Below are 14,595 nucleotides of genomic sequence, written 5' to 3' on the forward strand. Positions count from 1 at the left end.
TAAGGTTATTAGGCATATGGAAGAATATTGAGGCAAGTGATATGAATGAGGTCAAGACGGGAAAAAATAGGTTGGGATTTAATGAGAACATTTGGCTAAAATCAACTGATATTGGCAGTCTTCTTCCAAAATTTCCTCTTATATAAGAAACAGTATCACGTTGTGCTCAGGAATACTGTCGGCAGGGGTTAAACCTGTTTGATTGTACTGCTTGTGGTTAATCATTTTACCCTTTATCTGTTATTTTGTCTGACTTAATTGTAACTAAATGAAAGTTTAATTAATAGTCTACATATCGCTATTTGCTAAAATAAATTTCACACTGCCAAACTTCTTACCTAATTATAATATTTAGGAAATGAGATTTTTTTAAAAAATCATAGAATCTTAAGGGACAGTAAGATTTATTTAGATGGTCTTACATCAAATTCGGTTCATTTCGTATTTAGTCAAGCTCTTGAAAAGTTACATTAGTGTTTTTCACGAGCACTCCAGTGACTTATGGTTTTGTAAAGTACATTTATAAGCACTGTTAGCTGAGGTCAATGAACATCCATTGCATTCAAATTATTTATAGATGCTTTGCCATTGTTATAATTCAGCTGATGATTAACAACTATTTTTGTATTAAGTGGTCAAAGAACAAAATGTGCTGTACCTTATGTGGTATTTTAACCATTTCTACTTTCGCCAGTGTGATACTTTTGCATGGCCTGTTCAGATAGAGTTTCATACACAGTCTGCTGACAGCAATAACCATATGTATGCAATAATTCACTTGTGTTTGTTAGCAAGGATTGGGTACCCATTTGGAACAGTTGAGCAACTTTTCCTACATTTTTTTTTCAGTATGTTATTGCTTCTTCCTTCATCAGTTGTGAATGAAAACGGTGGAAAACTACAACTGTTTGTAAGCTCTTTCTTTTCGTGTCAAAATTATAGCTGCAATAAGTAGCAGTCATGCTTCTTAGCAGGATTCTCAGGCACAGAAGGCAGAAGTTATTTATATTGTATTGTTGAAAGCACCATCATGTGTGCCACAAATGTAGTTAATAGTTTACAAAGGGAACCAAGTCACTCCCTCTCCAGGCAGGACAGGATACGAGGCTCAATTTACCTACCATTTTGGTCAGCAGTGTGTGCTTCGTCTCTTAATTTTCACAGTCGGTTACTGCTGGCTACTTCACCTATCTGGCTTTGCACCAATCCTTCTTTGACTTGGCCCACAGCAGAAAAAAAATGTTTGAAGCTATGAGGCAAGGCCTCCAGGCAAATAATTAACTTCTAATTCTGATACTAGGAAATTGTAGATAATTTTTTTAAGTTGTCTTTGTAAAGCAATCAAACAACACAAGTAATGAGTTACATAGCCTTTTTATTTTTTGAAAGCTGGAGTTTTAATCTTGTTACTTAAAATTTAGGAAAATTAACGAGAACATTTGGAAAAAAAAATAATCTCAGTGTACTGCGACTTGACATGCTTGATACAAATTAGAGATTTACTTAAATGGCATGAAGTGTTTCCAAACCTGCCTTGATAAAAACACCCCTCATTCCATTGCTGATCTATTTCCTACTCAATTTGTCCTTCTGACCTTGTTGAATAAAGATTGCTAAATCAATATCAATTATGGCAAATAATTTCTTTTGAACAAATGCACTGGAAACTGAGTTGTGAATGCCCAAATGGAGAGAGACTTTCATTTTATATTTCTTATGTTGTCATACAAATGTTGGAGCCAGCTTGATAGGCCAGTTGGCACTCTGCAGTTTCCAGATGCTCAACTTTCAACCTCCAGTAACGGAAGAGTTTTTAGATGATTTTAATTAAATTAGAATAAAAGTAATTAAATTTAACAAGCCGTTATTGACACAGTCCTCAGCCATTGTGAAAACTTTGGAAGTGTACAGGGATGATTTCATGCCCATGTGTTTCTAATGGGAAACTATACAGAATATGCTCATCTTGCAAAGTATTCCACCACCTACCAGCTCTGGCCATCCCACTCGCATTTCTGTCTGTGAAAGATCCCTTTGCTCTGATTTTTTCACATTGTCTCACCAAGTTTTTATATAGTAACCATAGAACAATAGGGAACGGCTGCCACACAGCTATTTCAAGTGCGTGTGAATTCAGTAATAAGGGTATTTAGCTTCTTGCAAGATGCCTCATTTGTTCTGGTCTTGGCAAATGTGATGACATAATGGGAGAGATTTTAAAAAAGATATGAATGCTCCTAATCTGAAACAAAACTGAAATGCTTGCAAAATAAAAGCTGAAATGTACAGAAAATTGACTAATAACCAAAGAGAAAAGATATTTTACAGCAGTCACCTGGAAAAGGGGGATACTTCATCATGGCCATTTTGCTAGGGGACCCTTTTGCTTTGCATAGGGGTAGGAGGAGATGAGGTCAGGCAGAGCAGCACCAGCTGCTGCAGTAGAGAGGATCAGGAGGCTTTGGAAGGCTCTGGCAGGAGGCCCAATCCAATCAGGAAGTTCAGACAGCATTACTTCTATATTCACAAGACCCAAGACAAGTGTATGAAGAGGTTGCACTTTACCAAGTGGGTCATCGCTGAGATCTGTGGCCTTCTGGAACAAAGGCTCAGACTTATGGCACAGTCATACCTTCATGGCCTGTGAGAGGGGTCCATTTGTCAATGTTCAGCTCGTGTGCACCTGCTGACCAGGGAGCTATCACAATGCTTTTGTAGTGAGACAGTAATCCGTTCCACAGAACTTTGAAACACAGCACAATGTGCTTGGCTGGTTATGAAGTGATAAGAGATACCCTCTAGTTCTGTGGCTTTTAAATGTCCTGAGGAACGTGCCAGATATCAACTGAGGACTCATAAAATGAGAGCTATCAGAAATGCCATTGAGCAGACAATTGAGGTCCTGTAGCAGAGGCTCAGAAGCCTTGACTGGTCAGGAAGCTCCCTGCAGCACCTGGCTGAAAACATCTTGTTGTGACTTGCTGCATGCTTCACAATCTGGCGATCATGAGAGACCAGACATTATCACCAGTAATTGTGCCAGAGGGTCAATCACAGGAGCCACAAGAGGAGGTGGAAGAAAAGGGGAACAATCAGGCAGAGCATCAAAGGATTACAGATCGACAGTTCACGCCTTGCTGCCATTTAATTGAAGAATGCTTTTGAGAGATGTGCTCCAGACTCTGGAGCACTGTTGCCATGTGCCTTACCTAGGATCCATCAGGAAGCCCATTTACACTCAATCCTTTCAATACCTTCTGTGTGGAGACCACTACCAATTACCAGAATCAATCCTAATCTGCAGCAAAAGCAATCAATGGAAACATGATACAATATTAAACTATCCATCTGCAGCTTGCCCTTAGTGTCCATCCCGTAAGGAACAAGGTAAGGTTGAAAGATCTTAGAAGGAAGAATCAACCAGGATTCTTGTTTCAAACTGCAATCCTGTGCCCTTCTGGAAGTATACATGTGCACGGGCTCCAAGCAAGAGCTTTGATGTCATCTATTGTAGGATATCATCCTGATATTCACTATTTAATTTCACCAATGAATGATATCCACTAAGGTGAAGTTCCAGAGAACTGTTGTCACTATGCCCTGCACAAATTACTGCCTTTGGCACAGGAAAGTAGAGAAGGGGAAATAATAAAGCAATGTGTTTGAATAGTTTTAAAATAGCCGTGTTGATAACATATTTGACACGATTGAGATAAAAACTATTATGGGCAGTTAGTCAGGCTAGTCACAATAGTGCTGCATGTTTCTGATTCAGCCTTGTAGATATTTTGATTTGCAATCCACTTTTGCAACATAATAAAAGGCTTTTGCAATGCTTATTTTTTCTCACCTGTATCTGATTCTTGTGATAGTAATTTCACGAACAAGGGTAATAAAGGCGAGTTTGCAGATCAAAGAATGAATTGAAGGAATAATTACCCCAGGCTGCTTTCATACACTTCTTTCAGAATAGCACGATAAAGACTTTGGAGAACCTTACAGCCAGGGATGATGTAAGGTATAGGAACAGGAAAGAAGGGGTATTTTCAAAAATAAAGCAGCCTTAAGGGTGAAATGTTAGGTTGGTGTATGGTGCTTGGTATCTAATTGAGAATTACATTATGGAGACCAAGATCATATGTCATTGCATAGTTTGTTTCTCAAGTGTTAGTTTAATATGTTTCTTAAAGATTACATCATGCAGAAGTGTCTTGGAAGATGAAAAATTCAAATTTGACCTGACTGGGCATGTCATGCCCGGTAGTGACATCATGTAAATTGATTAAGTTAAGATATATATTATAATCATGTTATATAATTACACATGGGGAGCTAAGACTAAGTGCATTTTTCTGGTGAAGCAGAGTTAGAGGCAAAAGATAATTGTACCAGGGCAAGCAGATGCAATTCCATTCCAAAGCTGAAGTAATTTATTCATTATTTTTAGATAATATTTTGATTTTTACTTTGATTTCATATTATCTGTATTCATAACTCAACAGATAAACATAGTTTGGGAAGACTGGAGTTGGTTGGAGCCTAACAGTTTCTCTATAATACAGGTTGAGGGGCAGGGAGACACAACAGGGAGGAGCTACAATGGCATCATTAGCAGTAGGAGGTGCAACAGTGGCACCATTAGTGGGAGGGCATAATGACAGCTGATAAATTTACATAGACCATTCCCGTATATGTGGATGTAGGATTTAGAATTAATAAAGCTGACAGAAGCATGACAACAGGATATAAGCTTGTGTAGACAGGAAATGCGTACAAGATATGAAAGAGCAATTTTAACATTTACAGCACTGAGCTGGATAGCAAGTTGGCTCTGTAGGAAGGTTCCCAAATCTGGTTGGATGTATTCCTGGAAGCTTCATTAAATGACCTCCCATTTCTCACTGCCCTGACCTAGTAAAACAGCCTTTTTTCACATCCGGATTATTTTTATGGCTGATAAATAAAAATGATTGAATAAAACACAATTTTTAATGTCCTGTGACTTTTCTCCTGAGTTTCTTGCTTCAGTGTTCAGGAAGTTAATCTTTAACTTCTGAGATTACAGGACAACCCCCGGGGCAGGATGTTCCAGAGGGGTCAAATACAGGCCAACAGCTTTACTGCAACATTTTTGTGGAGTCAACAGGAACATTTTTCATGAATAGCGTTCAGTGGTTCTGATAAGGACTCAGTTCAATTCTCCAAGATTCCCCATCCGCTTTACACCTGTCCTTATCATGCCACCTTCCATTCCAGTGTTTTTGATATGTCTTCCCTTTTCCTCAGTCAAGAACTTCCTTCTGGCATAGTTGACAGGAAATTTGACCACATACATCCCATATCCCGCACATATGCTTTCACTGCTTTCCTTCCCTCCATGAGCCATATAGTTTCCATTGTCCTTCCTTCCACGCCACCAGCCTCCCATTCAGCAAATCACCCTCTACCATTTTCACCACCTTAAGGGCGTTGCTACCACCAAATGCATCAGTACCTCTCATTTTAGTGCTCAGGAGGAACCATTCCCTGCATGGCACCCTGCTCCACTCTTCAGCCACCCCCAACACCTCCTTTTCCAGCGCACTGCACCTTCGCATGCAAAACCTACCCTTTACCTCTTTCATTCCCACTGACTAGCACTCCAAACATTCCTTCCAAGTGAAACACTTGTACGTCTTTCAATTTAGTTTACTGTATTCGCTGCTCAAAATATGCTCTTCTTTGCATTGGGGACCCCGAAAGCTGATTGGGTGATCACTTTGCAAAACACCACCATCCTGTCCACAATTGTGACCCTGAGGTTCTGGTCACCCTGAGATTCTGCCCAAGACTCTGACATCTATATTCTTGGCGGCCAACACAGCTCTTATGAAGCTCAATGGAAGCTTAAGGAACAGCACCTCATTTCTCAATTAGGAATTTTATTGCCTTCCAGGCCCAACATTTGAGTTCAACAATCTTGTTATTTTTATTATTTGTTCATGGAATGTGGACATCACTGACCAGACTAGCATTTATTGTCCATTCTAAATTTCCCTTAAGAACTGCTGCAGCCTATGTCATGTAGGTACACCCATTGTGCTGTTAGAGTGGGAATTCCAGGATTTTGACCCAGTGATAGTGAGCGAACAGCCTGTGGCTTGGAGGGGAACTTGAAGGTGGCAGTGTTCCTATGCATCTGCTGCCTTTGCCCTTCTAGGCAGTAGAGGTCGTAGGTTTGGAAGGTGCCGTTGAAGGAAACTTAGCGAGTTGCTGCAGTGCATATTGTAGATGGTACACACTACTGCCACTGTGCATCGGTGGTGGAGGGAGTGAATGTTTAAGGCAGTGGATGTGTGCTAACCAAGAAGGTTGCTTTGTTGTGGATGGTGTCGAGCTTCTTGAGTGTAGTTTCAGCTGCACTCGTCCGGGCAACTGGGAAATATTCCATCACATTCTTGATTTGTACCCCGTCTATGGTGGACAAGCTTTAGGGAACAGGTAAGTTACTCGCCACATTATTCCTAGCCTTTGACCTGCTGTTATAGGCACAGTATTTATGTGGCTGGTTCAGTTCAGTTTCTGCTCAATGGTAGCCCCCAGGATGTTGTTGGTGAAGGATTCACTGATGGTACTGCCATTGAATGTCAAGGGAGGATGGTTAGTTTTTAGTTGGCTATTGCCTGACACTTGTGCAGCATGAATGTTACTTCCACTTGTCAGCCCAAGTCTGAGTATTGTCCAAGTCTTGCTGCATGTGAGCATGGACTGTTTCATTACTTGAGGATAGAAACAGGTCTGAACATTGCAATCATCAGCAAATATCCCCACTGCTGACCTTATGTTGGAGGGAAGGTCATTGATGAAGCAGCTGAAGATGATTGGGTGCAGGACATTACCCATGAGGAACTCATGCAGTGAAGTCCTAGGGCTTAGATGATTGGTTTGGCAGGAAGAATAGAGGAGCTGCATATTCTTTAAATGGAAAAAGACTGCAGAAAGCTGCAGCACAGAGGGATTTGGGGGTTCTTGTGCATGAATCACAAAAATACAAGTTCAACAGGTAATAGGGAAGACAAATGTAATGTTGGCCTTTATTTCAAAGGGAATGGAGTATAAAAATAGGAAAGCCTTGCTAAAACTATACAAGGCACTAGGTAGACCACACCTAGAATACTGTGAATAGTTTTGGTCCCCGTATCTAAGGAAAGATATACTAGCATTGGAGGCAGTCCAGAGAAGGTTCACTAGGTTGATCCCGGGTATTTTCTTATGAGGAGAGGTTGAGTAGGTTGGGTCTGTGCTCATTTGAGTTTAGAAGAATGAGAGGCGACCTTATTGAAACATATAGGCCAGAATCTTCTGCTCGGTGTGCGGGATCCGCGTAAAATGACGCGCGGTGATGTTGACCGTGCGTCCCGTCGTCACCGAGCATCATTCTGATCTTCCGTTCGGCAGGCGCGCACCGGAGTCGGCTGCGGGTCTGCCGAACTGTCAAAGGCCTGTTAAGGCCATTAATTATACAATTAACCCTATTGAGAAAGCTGCCTATCCAGCCTTTAGGTTGTCAGGCAGGCGAAGAGCCCAGGCGGCCTTCGCATTTCTCATGAAACCTCATCCACGGGTGGATGTTTTATTAATTTAATATAAATTTTCATGACACTGTCACATGAAGGGACATGTCTGAATAATTTTATTTTTTCTTCTTTTCAATGTGTCATTATGAAATTAACCTCCCCAAGGCAGCTCCGTGCGCGAAAGAGCGCAGGCCCCTCCTCCCCACCACCCGCATAGGTAGCACTGAGCACTACTGGGTGCACGTCATGCTGGGTGGGCCTTAATTGGCTACACGCCCGCCTGTGCCTGCTCCCGATTGGCTCGTCCGATGGGGAGAAAATTCTCCTCATAGGATTCCTAGGGGGCTTGACAGGATAGATGCTAAGAGGTTGTTTCCCCTTATGGGAGAGTCTAGGACCATAAGACCATAAGACATAGGAGCAGAAATTAGGCCATTCGGCCCACCGAGTCTGCTCTGCCATTCAATCATGGCTGATAGGTTTCTCAACCCCATTCTCCTGCTTTCTCCCCGTAACCTTTGATCCCCTTACCAATCAAGAACCTATCTATCTCGGTCTTAAATACACTCAATGACCTGGCCTCCACAGCCTTCTGTGGCAATGAATTCCATGACCAGAGGGCGTTATCTCAGAGTAAGGGGTCACTCATTCAAGACAGAGATGAGGAGGAATTTCTTCTCTGAGGGTAGTGAATCTGTGGAATTCTTTACCGCAGAGGGCTGTAGAGGATGGGTCATTAAGTATATTCAAGGCTGAGATAGACAAATTTTTAATCAGTAAGGGAATCAAGGGTTATGGGGAAATGGCAGGAAAGTGGAGTTGAGGATTATCAGATCAGCCATGATCTCAGGGAATGGCGGAGCAGACTCGATGGGCTGAATGGCCTACTTCTGCTCCTCCGTCTTATGGTCGAACCACAACCATCTTTCTTTGTACTAGGTATGACTCCAGCTAGTGGAGAATTTTCCCCCTTATTTCCATTGACTTCAAATTATAACAACTGCGCTCATTTTTTTTCAGACAACAGTAACGATTCTGCTTTTGTCAGTTTCAGCTCCTCCATGCCCATTGTTTGTTTCTTTCCCACTGTCCCATTACCATCCCTTTTTGCCTTGCACCATATCCGTGCTGTCATTTAAACACCCCTGCCTTCCACTCTATCACTATTTGTTCCTTCCTCCCCTCGCCCTTTTCCCTGCCTCTGCACTTGCATAAAATTTGTTTGACCTCTGTATTTTTCCAGTTTTATGAAAGGTCATCAACTTGAAACTTTGGGTGGAATCTTAACAGCTTTGAAATTTTTCTGCCGCTGAGACCAAAAGCAGATTCTGCTCCTGCTGGTGTGGGCTGGCAGGCAATATGACATTGCGATCATCTGGGAGGTGACAAATTAAGAGGTTGGCTCTGCATTTGACATCCAATTAAGGGCAGTGGGTGGGTTCCCAAGGCACGGGGCACAATTTGTGAGGATGAAGCTCTGGTCGGCAGCTACGCTGAGAGCAGTGGTCACTGCTGAGGCAGGTAAGAGTTCCTATTATCACTAACTCTATGGTTCTTGCACCTATAATTTACCTGAAAATTTGCTACTCTATATCTTTTCCATGTGCAGGATTGTTTGGATGGCAGGGGTTCCTGCCACTTCACTGCAAAAGTCAACCGGGAACGCATGTCAGCAGCTCTGCAGCCATTTAATGGCGCCTAAATTGACAGGAGGCAGGCCGCCTGCCCCTCACTTGGGAGGAAGTCCTGCCTCAGGGAGCTGCTGGCGAATCTGATTGGTCTGCAGCTCAGTACTCACCACTCCTGGTGGGTGCTGCTGGGACTACAGGCGGTCCCCAGATTCTAAGTGTGGGAAGCCCAGGGCAAAGGAGTTTCGCAGTGGGGCATGAAGGGAGGCCCTTTGGGGCCGGGGTCAATTAGGAAAGGCCAGGGGTGGAGGGAGCATTGGTGGTGCAGACGTTAGGGGACCCCGATCAGGCAAGGGGGCCAGTGGCATGCCCAAGGTTCAAACAGCCTTACCAGCCAGGCTTCCCCCTCCACTGATCCCAAACCACCTTTTTGAACAAAAAAAAAATTCTTCATGGGATGTGGGCGTCACTGGCTAGGCCAGCATTTATTGCCCACCCCTGATTGGCCCTGGCTCAGAGAGCATTTAAGACTGCTGTGGGTCAGGCCAGGTAAGGACAGCAGATTTGCTTCCCATTGTTGTGGTGGGGTAGCTGTTGCTGCATTAACACTGCCTCTGGCAAGATTGCTCCAAGGCAGGAACACATCAGTTGGTCGATCTGACACACAAATTCCCAAGTTTCCGCAGGACCAGGAAAATTCCACCCAAAGTGTCTTTCACTGTTAGGATTCTAGTATGTCAGCAACTGCAGCTGTCTAATCCTCAGTGTCTATCAGTACCCTTTGCCATGATGTCAGTATATTGTAGCATGTTCCATCTAGCTATAAAAGTATGCACAGTCACAGGACACAAAGCACTGTAAGCCAGGAGTGAATTGACAGGATTACAGAAACATTTGTCACTTGAGAAGAGCTAAAGTTTACTGCTAAATATTCCTGTATTATTTATTCCAATAACTTCATTTTAGAAATGTAGTGGAAAATCTACTTACCACAATATTTTGCTTTCATTTATTTTAAGTCTGAGCAATTCTAACTCATTTCTTAGTGGATGTGAGCCTATAACACAAAATTAGCGAAGTTTGGCACCAAGCCAATAACTTTGCTCGTAGTGTATTATCTGGAGCATTAATTATACAATTATCTGCTCACTGAGGGAAAGCAGGAAGTTCACACTTTTATTTAAATGTTCGAACAGGGTATTGAAAATACCAAACATACCTTTTGTTGTAACAATGTCAATAAAACCAGAGCTAGATTATTTTGATATCAGATTTGCATGATTGAATCAAATATTATTATGCCACCAAGCTGGGCTTGATGCTATCTAATGGCCTGTGCTACATTGTGTATGCAGGATGAATTGGACTGAGCTGTGATGTTCTCCACAGCTAAGTAATCTGTCAACACTTGCTATCGAGAATTGCATATGAAAAATGGTTGCTTTGGTGATGTATCAGATGGCTGCCAACACTTGTATTGGGTGGAAAAAACACGTTTGAGATGCATTTCAGTTCCTCTGCATCACAACAATATAATTAAATGAGTCTTACGTGACAAAACTCTATTCATGTTGCCTCAGCGCAATAGAACAAATGATTTCAAAATGTTCTTTTCAATTGAATTCCACTTCCGCAAAAAAATGCATCACTTCAATTAGAAGTAAATTGACTGTTAATAAGATGGTAATTATGCCTGGTGGAAATACTAGTCTTTGTTTGCATGGAAACCTCCCACCTGTGCCAGAAATTGCTGGGAAGACCAGCCATTAGAATGTTGTATTAACATCACATGTCATCATTCATTCAGAAAAAAATCCATAAAATTTGCTAAGTAGAAGTCATAACCCATGATCCTCAGCAAATTGCTGGATTTTTTGCATTGCTCCATCGTTAGACTTACTGAAGCCAATAAAAGTTTGTTCTTGCCATAAATTTAATGGAAAGTATGGAATTGATACGGTTAGGACAATAGTACAAATTATTCCTACTGCGGCCATTGAAGGCTGATAATTAATGTCATAGAGGATCCTGGGAAGGAAGTGATATTATGGTCCTCACATGACACTCATCCTTGTTGGTCAGTTTCAATCAGCAGATAGTAAATAATTCACGGACACAGTTTTTACTCTTTTTAACTGTTTTGGTGGTTTATATGTGCCAGCCTTGCTATCCACACTCCTGTTACTACCGGAAGGCAAACATTTTCAGAATGTAAAGCTGTTTCAGCACAAGGGACGCACATTGAAATGCAGATTAGATAGATTTATTTCAGAAAATAACATTTTAGGATACAATATGTGAGAACTTTGAGACAAAACATGTGGTAAGTGTAGGAAACTCAGGAGGAAAGAAATGACTTTGATCTCAATGCTCTTCACCACTGGGGGTTTCCCCCATGCCATTTTTGAGTCAGTTGTCTGCCGTAGTAGTCTAACTGAAGAGATTGATTGCTATGATTAGGTAGCAAATCCATTATTTTGTACATACCAGGTAGAAGATGAACAAGTTGGACCTTGGTCCTCTTTTCTTTTAGCAATTTTAATGTTTCTATGAAAGCAGTGCATAGCATTCCTACTGGGTATGTCATTCTTCCTTATAGGATGGACAGAGCTGCTGATTCTATACTTTACAGATCAAGAATTTTTGTACATTTCATATACCTACTCAAGGAACGTCCCCTTTTGCTACTTGTTCTTTTTAATTTATTTCTTTCTTTTCCTTTCCTGTCTTTATGTTCTCTCTCCCTAAGGGTGGAATTTAAATTAATGCTCCCCTGGGAGTGGCCTGGGAGGTGGAACAGCCATATAATGGGGTAGGATGGCACGGGATGGAGAGCCTGTTGCCTCCCTGACTCCCCCAGTTAAGTCCAGGGCGGAAAGGGTCAAAAACAGCCTTCCTGCCCAGAGGCCAATTTAAAGCCCTTTTAAGGGCCTCGACCTGCCGCTGGTGGTATTCAAACGTTGGCAGGTTGGAGCCAAGACATCTGAGCAAACGTCAGGTAAACCCTGACGGACATGCCTGCAGCTTAGTTGGGGGGTGGAGGAGGGGAATCACTCCTTCTTGGGCACCCTGTGCCCAACAGAGGGACCCACCACCATGGGCAAGTGAGGGGTCCACAGAAAGCCACCTCCCTTCCCTCTACAGCAACCGCCTTGCCCCTCACCAGGGTCTCCCTGATTGGTGGTCCCACCCCCAACTGGCCTGTGTCCCAGGGCTCCAGTGACCTCAGATTGGCTGGCAGTTCTCAGAGGCAGAACATCTGCCCAGCAGGAAAACTTGATGTGGGTAAATCCCCCCGAAGGAGCCGGGAATCCTGATGGCAGCCAGTAGGCTGCCTGATTGGGATTTACTCCTGACGGGACCCCTGGAAATGGCTGCGGCCAGTCACCACTGGCCTTTCAATCGATTGACAGGCTCACTGCCACGCCATTAAAACCGCCCAAAGTCTTCTGTAATGAAAACTATTAGATTGATTATGGAAGCTTTCTTATTTGTAAAATGGCAGTGGGATTATTAGTGAAATCATTCCAGTAGAACATAGCGAGTAAAACACTAAGGATGATAGGCAGGGTTATGTCTGTACAGAATAATTGATTACCTAAGGAATGCTGAGCTGTTCAGAATTTTAAAACTGGTCATCCTTAATTGAAGAAAGAATGTTTCTTTTCGGTCATGTTACAGGGAGGAAAATAATTATTGTTTCTGTTGTTAGGTATATTCCTACAGATCAAAGCAGTACAAATCCAAACGCTTTTTAAGATAACATATTAACCTAGAAATTATTGTCAGTGATACATATTGGGGAAACAAATATTGAACACATTTATATCATCTATCTCTAAGTTCAAATGCAACTATGCCTGTTTTTACAAAAGACCCATTTAAAATCTTGCAGCCCAAAATTCCTGGGGCTGGAAAGGGACAAAAGCCTGATATCTGCCTATGTAGGTGGAACCTAGTTACACTTAGATTATAACAAAGTAAAAGCAAAATACGGCTGACGGTGGAAATCTGAAACAAAAATAGAAAATGCTGGAAAAACTCAGCAGGTCTGACAGCATCTGTGGAGAGAAAAACAGAGTTAATGTTTTGGGATCCGAAACGTTAACTCTGTTTTTCTCTCCACAGATGCTGTTAGATCTGCTGAGCTTTTCCAGCATTTTCTGTTTTTGTTTTACACTTAGATTATATTGCATTTACCCTGGCCTATTGCACTTCACAGTGGATCGTCCATTCGCCCTACATCAAAGAGTCATATCAGAGAGATTTCCTGGGAAATTCCATCCTTTTATGCCTGTTAAAGGACTCACTATAAGTCATGTCAGCTATCAGCTGGAATGATTTCCTATGGCACCTTCTGAAAGGTTGCAAACCTTTACTTGACCAAGTTAACTTGGAGGGGATAGGATACTGAAGGAGATCAAGTACCTTGTGTAGAGATTAAGGCTCGTTGTGGAGGCAAAGATGGAAGAAAGGTAATTTTTTTGCCCCTTAATCCCATGGTCCCCTAGTTGAACATGTATCTTTCAAGGGCAATCCGAACAGACCTGGGTAGACACTGACAACCTACCATAGCTATCCAATGACTAGTCCAGGATTTGAGCTAGAGTCTCCATCTATTGTGAGGGCAGAAGGGGGTTCCACGAAGAAGAGCTATGGATCCCAGAGCAAGGTCTTGGGCAGGGCAGGTTTGGGGAGTTTCAGGAGGGTGGTGGGGGGGTGCGTATAGGTGGGGTGGCATGTTTTATGGAGCAGGGGGATAGGTAGAAAGGAGGGGTACTATCTTAGGGGGCTGGCCCCAATCTTCAAAGGGCATACCCTGAAGATAATGCTCCCCCATCCTTTCTGCCCTTTGAAAACCTTTTTTTTTTAAAAAGAGACTTCCCACTCCTGCCCAATTGCCCACACCAACCATTTTATGGCATGGGCAGCGTGTTATTGGGGTCAGTTGGCTTGTAGCAAGCCCAATTGACCCTTGAATATTTATTTAAATATGGTGGGCACGCTGCCAATTTTGGTGCCTGATTATCCTCCCATATTATGGTGGTGAGCTCAGGGATGGGCAGCAAGGTGGTGGTGTTGGCACCTGCCCAATTTTACATGTGCCCTCTCATCAGAAACATGCACAGTGGGGGCATGTAAGATGGAGCCCATGGTTTCCCATTATTCTGTTTTTGGTCAGACTTGCTATCCTTCATGAAACACATCAACCGTTGCACATACTTTAAGGCAATGCCAAGTCTTTTACATTACATCATCTAACAGACGATTAAAGAGAATTCTTATCAGCTGCACTCTAAACTGTATCAAACATAGGAACTGTACTTGGCATACTTGCAGCCTACATTATATACTGCAGATGAGTACTGTGGTCTTATGTTATTTCTTTGAATGTTGAATTTTCTTTGTAG

At 42.4% G+C, this 14,595-nt stretch overlaps 1 protein-coding gene across 5 annotated transcripts in view; it reads left to right on the top strand.

The window, feature by feature from the left end:
• The window catches only part of eva1c (eva-1 homolog C (C. elegans)), a 140,775-nt gene that overhangs the window by 17,778 nt on the left and 108,402 nt on the right, over positions 1–14,595 (top strand). The window contains exon 1 of one of the 5 annotated variants that reach the window (XM_078560166.1): positions 9,004–9,077. The exons of the other annotated variants lie outside the window; for them this stretch is intronic. Within the exon in view, the coding sequence (XP_078416292.1) occupies positions 9,026–9,077 (52 nt within the window). The 5' untranslated portion in view covers positions 9,004–9,025. Of the gene's footprint in view, positions 1–9,003; positions 9,078–14,595 lie in introns of those variants that run through there. 5 annotated transcript variants of the gene reach the window in all.

Source organism: Cetorhinus maximus, chromosome 16 (assembly GCF_964194155.1).
Source record: "Cetorhinus maximus chromosome 16, sCetMax3.hap1.1, whole genome shotgun sequence".
NCBI lineage: Eukaryota > Metazoa > Chordata > Chondrichthyes > Lamniformes > Cetorhinidae > Cetorhinus > Cetorhinus maximus.